Here is a 7,397-nt window from a genome sequence, read left to right as displayed (position 1 = left end):
TACTAACTCTAGTCAGGGCTGCAGCAAACCCTGCAAGAGCCACCACTCAGGGACACCAGTGTCCATGTACGGACACCTTGCTCATCCCTGGGTGGGATAGGTAGAGGTGAAGAGATGAGTTTTTATGTATCAACTAAAGGCAGGCAGAAGAGCCGATAGCTGGACTGGTTGGGGTAGGGAGTTCCAGAGGATGGGGGATGCTCTGGAGAAGTCCAGGAGGAGAGCATGGGGGGAGGTGACGAGGGAGCTAGAGCAGGAGGTTCTGAGAGGAGCGAAGAGTAGGGGTACGGCTCAGCCACTAGTCAACCAATGGTGCTGCGCAGCTCAGCCACCAGTCAACCAATGACATTGTGTGGCTCAGGCACCAGTCAACCAATTGCGAGGTGCAGCTCAGCCACCAGGCAACCAATGACGCAGTGTGGCTCAGCCACCAGGCAACCAATGACGCAGTGTGGCTCAGCCACCAGGCAACCAATGACGCAGTGTGGCTCAGCCACCAGTCAATCAATGACGCAGTGTGGCTCAGCCACCAGGCAACCAATGACGCAGTGTGGCTCAGCCACCAGGCAACCAATGACGCAGTGTGGCTCAGCCACCAGGCAACCAATGACGTAGTGTGGCTCAGCCACCAGGCAATCAATGACGCAGTGTGGCTCAGCCACCAGGCAACCAATGACGCAGTGTGGCTCAGCCACCAGGCAACCCATGATACTGTGTGGCTCAGCCACCACTAAGCCATTGCCACTCTGAGGGTCGCATAGCGTCGTTGGTTGCTCGGACACAGACACAGGTTGGGTGCGCGGGTGAACTGGCCACATCGTTTGCTAGTTCACCAAACTAAAAACAGTTAGCTGGGTTTGGGTCAAACTTTTGGTGGACCCAAACCCCAAGGCCATTCCTAAAGGAAAGCTGCATGTCCTGCACGTTGTGACCACTCAGATGTGCCCCTCACTCTAAATACTGGAGTTGGAAGGTTTGGTAAATGTTCATTTCTATTGTTGAGTTTACTTTACATGACACAATTCAATGTGCACAGGATCCTTGCAGTGTCTGGCTCAGCTTGAGCACCTCCATGCTTCCTGCAATTGGGGTCACAGCCGGATCTCCTCCTCGGGTCAGACAAAAGGTCTTTATGAGAATGCAAATTTTCGGATGTGTATTCGAAGTGTTTCGTGTCTACAGAATTGTATTTCAGTTCTGATCTCATTGTCCGTTGTGAGTTCTGTTGTCTCTCCTGAGGATGGATCGTGACCAATCCAGATACAGATCATTCTTTTGACCATGGGCCCTATCTGTGCACCAGATTTATATACAACGCGGGCCGCACTCCAGTAGAATTTCGCACCAACGTTGGTACGAAAACACGATTTCACCAGGGCGTCCGATGGACTCAAAAATTCGGGGGGTATTTTGTTTGATTGCCATGCCAACGTGTCGAATTCTAACGTTCAATATCAGGAAGCACAAATGTGATGTAATGTTCATTTCTTCATGCGCATCACAAAAATTAAAGTAGAACTGATGCCAAAATGTTTTTCTAGTTTTGGAGTAAGGGAGTAATCGAGTAAGGGAGGGTTATAACCCCCTATCGCCTTTTTTTTTTGCCATGCCCCATTCGAGAGATTTCACTTCCTGTCTGATAGCCACAACAGGAAGTGAAATGAAATGTGTGTGTTTTTAAACTGTACACATGTTGGGCCATCTGTGTTCTAGCGACCAAGGATGTCAGACATCAGGGGCCCGTTAATAGTGTGTAATCAGCGGCACCTGTACAAATATGTTGCATGCGCTTCCTGAGTGGAAGGGGGTTAAGGGCCTGTTCACACGACGTCCGTTTTGTGTGCTGACCGGCTCCGTACGCTGCTGCACTCAAAATGCATCCCAATGTATCCCTATGTGTTTTATGGGCTACAGTTCTCACGTGCGCAGTCCGTTCAGCTTACGACAGAAAAAATACTGTATGTCACATTTTGTCAGGTCCGGAAACGGAACGGATACACAAACGCGTCAAAAAGGCGTCAAAAATGCACTGCGCTGCAGCTAACATACTAACAGCCCCACTCCAGCAAAAAAATAAATAAATTGCTGGAACGCATCAAAAACGCGGCCAAAAACGCAATGCATCAGCAGCTCCACGTCTGCTGATCAGGACCTGATCTCATGTGAACAGGCCCTTAAGGAAACAGGCACACAACCTTCTTCTTTTAAAGGAGAACTATGAGGGGGGTGATTTCCACTCACCTCATAGTTCTAGCCGACCTGTGACAATGAGACTGTCACAGGTCGGCTCAGTAGATCGGGAGGTGAGCGAACACATACCGGCGTTCGCTCACCTCTCGATCCTGTCACTGGGTACAGCTGGCTCTGCCTCTAGATAGGCAGAGCCAGCTGTCAGTCACGCAACTGGGCGGATTCCGGCACGATTGTCGGATCCGCTTCAGCTGCGGCGTCTCAGTATACCCCGAGCTGTAGCTCCCTATATACTGAGCCTAGGGTGACGGGAGGACGCTAGTTTGTATCCTCCCGCTACCCTAAGGAGAACTATGGGGAAAAGACTTAACCCCAATTAAAAGGTGGAGCACACACAACCAAGCGCAGCACCCCGGCTTACACTTGATCACGTTGATAGATATTGCTGCAGCTGGTTTATTTCTGTAAATATATCCTAGCGCAACTACCCTGGTTACAACTTAACCCCATAGTTCTCCTTTTAAGCTTTTTTTTATTTAATCCAAATCTGATTTCGTACCCAGATTTGCCTCTACACAACTGGGCGGGGCTTGCTGTCACCTCCAAAGGCTATCACACAGGGGCTTGTTAGCTAGCTCCTGTGTGATAGCAATAAAGTTAGGTGAAAACATTTTTTATTTATAAAAATTAAAAAAATAATAAGAAATTAATAATTAAATTAAATAAGGGGATTAAAAAGTAAAAGGTAATAAGAAAAAAATTATTAAAAAATAATTATAAAAAATAGACATTAAAAAGATATAAAAAAATTCTAAAAAAAAGTAAACGATGAGCTAAAACGTAAAAAAAGTGAAAAAATAAATAAAAAAAGTAAAAAATAAATAAAACTAACCCTGTCGCCGCTGCCATTACCCGTTGATGAGGGGGGTGCATTGCGGAACCTGGCCTTGGGGCTGCAGGGAGAGTAAATCCTGCCCTGATCACCTCCCACACTGCCAAACCGACAGAGGCCACCAACCTGTGCCACTTGCCTACAAATGAAGAGAGGGGAATCCCCACATTGGGGACACCAACAATTGACAAAGTGTCTAACTCTTCCCTACTCTGCCATAAACCGAAACCTTTTTTTTGCCTCTACAGATACCTTAACCTCGGCATTTCCCGTAACCGTGTCTTCAATCTTGTCCTTTCAGGGTTCTCCACTATGACCGACTCTGAAGTCCTTCACTTCCACTTCGAGCAACAAGGAGATGGCATACTGCACAAGATGAACATGCTCAGAGAGCAAAACCTGTTTTGCGATGTGTCTATATATATTAACGATGCCGAGTTCCACGGACATAAGGTGGTCTTCGCCGCCTGCTCCACCTTCATGAGGGATCAGTTTTTGCTGAACCAGTCCAGGCAGGTCCGTATCACCATACTACAAAATGCGGACGTGGGTCAGAAGCTGCTGCTCTCCTGCTACACCGGGGTTCTGCAGGTAAAACGAAAAGAACTCCTGAAATACTTAACGGCGGCCAGCTACCTGCAGATGGTCCACATCGTGGAGAAATGCACAGATGCCCTCTCTCGGTACTTACACAGTGAGACATGTGACAACATGGAGACACTAAAGTCAGAGCAAAACCTTCCTAGCGAGCCTCAGATTGACGCCGGCAGCGACCAGGATAGAGACTGCGAGATCATTGAACTGTCAGAAGACAGCCAGTTAAATTTAGATTACCAGGTTAAGAAAGAGAACGACCAGGAACAGATGCAGAGCCCCGGGTCTAAAAACGATGGCCTCTCGACGGCGGACCTTGACTACAAAGAAAGCGACATCTGCGTTTTCCAAATGGGCTCCATGTCTGATAATGCAAACAACGGGGACGGTGAGCAGTTCCCTCAGCCCTGCACCTCGTCAAAGTCCAATATGTATTTTTCGGACACGCAGCATTCGATAATAAACTCAACTGTTGAAAATCGTGGGGCTGATCGGCCAGGCGGTCCATACCTGAGTTACCAGGAAGGGGGTGAGTCATCCCTTGGGGCAATGCAAGGCCTCCCGAGTACAGCAGAGTGGTCTTCTTCCTGGAGGCATCAGTGCCCAAAGTGCCCTCGTGGCTTCCTCCACTTGGAGAACTACATCCGCCACCTGAAGATGCACAAGTTGTTTTTGTGCCTGCAGTGCGGAAAGACGTTCACTCAGAAAAAGAACTTGAATCGACACATCCGGGGCCATATGGGTATAAGGCCCTTCCAGTGCTCCGTGTGTCTGAAGACTTTCACCGCCAAGAGCACTCTACAGGACCACCTCAACATCCACAGCGGGGACCGACCTTACAAGTGCCATTGTTGTGACATGGATTTCAAGCACAAGTCAGCCTTGAAAAAACATCTCAATTCGGTTCATGGGAAAGGCGGGGGAGATAAATCAAACCTGGACATTACAAAAGTCACCATAGATTATGACTAGTCTATGCTGTAGAGCAGCGGTAGGCAATCCCTCGCCCTCCAACTGTGGTGAAACTACACATTCCATCATGCATCTGCCTCTGGGAGTCATGCTTGTGGCGCTTGGAGTCTTGCAACGCCCAATGGGATTTGTAGTTGCACCACAGCTGTAGGGCTGCAGTTTGCCTACCCATGCTGTAGAAGATTGTAATGCATTTTACTGAATCATCCTGCACTTAAAGCCCCATAGAGGGCAGAGTAACAGGGTTACCTAACCCCCACCACGCACAAACCCCTATATAGTTTCCTAGAGTGAGTGAGTTCCTTGTATAAGCTTCAAACTGACTTGTCAAAGCTTACACAGTCCGTCCCTAAGCCCTGGGCCCAGGCCTAAAGCTGTGTAAAGGGCCCCAAAATGTCTGATGGCTGCCCTGGTTACACTGCATGATGGTAGGGTCACATTGCACAGCTGCTCTCACTAGTTGGTCCTCTGACACCCAGCTACAGTATGTAGGTGGCACTGGGCAGTGCAATCTCTTGCCACATGGTGCCCGCATAGGTTCAGTGGCAACATCATTCTCCAAAAGCTTCTCCTCTTTCAGATACTAACCTCTGAACATCAATTACCTATTTTAATGAGCCTCCAATGACCACCAACAAATGAGGGGCATTCACCAATGACCACCAACAAATGAGGGGCATTCACCAATGACCACCAACAAATGGGGGGCATTCACCAATGACCACCAACAAATAGGGGGCATTCACCAATGACCACCAACAAATAGGGGCATTCACCAATGACCACCAACAAATGATGGGCATTCACCAATGACCACCAACAAATGAGGGGCATTCACCAATGACCACCAACAAACGGGGGGCATTCACCAATGACCACCAACAAATGGGGGCATTCACCAATGACCACCAACAAATGGGGGCATTCACCAATGACCAACAAATGGGGGCATTCACCAATGACCACCAACAAATGGGGGTACTTAACCACTGACCACCTCCGAGAGCAGACACTTCACCGCTTACCACTCTGTATATCCCAGACAAGCTACTGACCACAAGTTATACTTTACATCAGGGGTAGTCAAACTCGGGCCCTCCAGCTATGGTCAAACTACAAACCTCCATCATGCTTCTGCCTCCAGGAGTCATGCCTAAGGCTGTCATAGTCTTGCAATGCCTAATAGGATTTGTAGTTGCACCCCAGCTGCAGTCCTGACCCCTATGCTGTATGTTACATATTCCTGACCCCTGCACTCCGTAAGCTGTACTGTACATTATATACTCCTGAACAAAATGTCCGTCTTAACAGTTGCTGGTTGTTAAGTACTAGCCAACCATTCTAATGAAGTTTGTCTCTAAGGTAGGCTCAGAAACAGTGCTAATAATTATATATCATCTATATTCTGTGTGCAAAAAAAAAATGTAATGGATGAGTTTTGTTGTTCTTTTTTTCCTTTTAAATCCTTTGTTCTGGGGTTCACATGGATTTTTGAGGGTACAAGTATTGTGGCGTATGGGTGAAGTCTATACAATGAGAAGGGTAGGTTTCATGTAACCATGTCCCTTTAAGCCAGGCCCACCATTGTGCACATGAACACCGAGCCATTGTTCTCCTCTCGGCCCCCAAGGGAGCCCCAAGTCATTCGAGTGACCCTCGTGGGGCGTAACATTTTACTAATCATTCACTCTGTTCAAAACAGGGGTAGGCAACCTTGGCACTCCAGCTGTTGTGGAACTTCAAGCACCCTTTAAGCATTAAAAGACTTGACAGCCTCAGGCATGACTTCCAAGACATGATGGGATTTGTAGCGTGCCAAGGTTGTCACCTCAGGGTTAGAACTGTAACGGTTTTCTTGATGTCTATGTCCCTACAGTAGAGAGAACTCACCAATGGTCCTGGTGACCTCACAAATGTTGGATTGCCATCATTTTCTGTACTGGGTGAAGTGCAGAGAGTGATCCCCAGGACAGAATGTGATGGAAAGCCAAACTTTTTGAGTTGTCCAGGAACGGGACATGAGGGGGAAATCTTCAGATGAGAAGATTTGGAGGAGAAGACCTGTCCTGGTGACAACCTTTCCACTTTGAGGTGCTAAAAGCCATCTTGACTACAGTAAGTAAGACTGCTGTAGGTGGTAGATGCCAAATCAGCTGCTGAAGAGCTCTATGCATACGGAGGCATCGATGCTGGTTTTTCGGTATCGAATACCTCGGCATTATATGGGGACAGTCACTGCAGGGGTGGACCAACTAAAATTGAATTCAGGATCCAGTCTGTCCAATCCAGGATCCAGCAGGATTTTTACACATGTGCATCGCCGAAATGTTTTAGTTTTGTTTCGTTTTATGTTACGCCCTAAAGGGCCTGGAAATAACAGCATCAACCCCCCCCCCCTTTCCTGCCCTTCCGTCCTAAAGGGTCTGGCAGGGATTTTGGGGGGAAATCCCACGCACTTTTTTTTTTTTTTTACTTGAGGGGTCCCTCCTAACATTCCTATCAGACCTACCAGATATATCTGAATCTCCGAAAATTCGTCCGAATAAAGGATCTTTATGAAACGAATCGCACATGTCTATGTCTAAGGATTTTTGAGGAGCCAGTTCCATTGACAACATTTAGAGGAACCTTCAAAACTTAGGCACTAGCTGTGATTTTTAGGGTGCATTGGTTACCTGGCTCCTGGATTTGTCCAGCCCTGGTGTAGAGTAACACAAATCTAATACTCTCCAAATCTTGTGTGTAATGA

The 7,397-nt window shown here is 47.6% G+C and overlaps 1 protein-coding gene across 2 annotated transcripts in view; it reads left to right on the top strand.

The window, feature by feature from the left end:
- ZBTB6 (zinc finger and BTB domain containing 6) overlaps window positions 1–5,749 on the top strand; it is a 7,307-nt gene extending 1,558 nt beyond the window's left edge. The window contains exons 2-3 of one of the 2 annotated variants that reach the window (XM_018571452.1): window positions 3,384–4,661; window positions 5,719–5,749. In XM_018571452.1, the coding sequence (XP_018426954.1) occupies window positions 3,395–4,648 (1,254 nt within the window). In that variant the 5' untranslated portion in view covers window positions 3,384–3,394 and the 3' untranslated portion in view covers window positions 4,649–4,661; window positions 5,719–5,749. Of the gene's footprint in view, window positions 1–3,383; window positions 4,689–5,718 lie in introns of those variants that run through there. The other variant, XM_018571451.1, reaches the window with a different exon arrangement.
- Window positions 5,750–7,397: the final 1,648 nt, after the last annotated feature.

This window comes from Nanorana parkeri, unplaced genomic scaffold (genome assembly GCF_000935625.1).
Source record: "Nanorana parkeri isolate BGI_ZX_2015 unplaced genomic scaffold, ASM93562v1 scaffold1760, whole genome shotgun sequence".
Classification (NCBI taxonomy): Eukaryota; Metazoa; Chordata; class Amphibia; order Anura; family Dicroglossidae; genus Nanorana; species Nanorana parkeri.
This window is presented reverse-complemented; position numbering and strand designations above follow the sequence as displayed.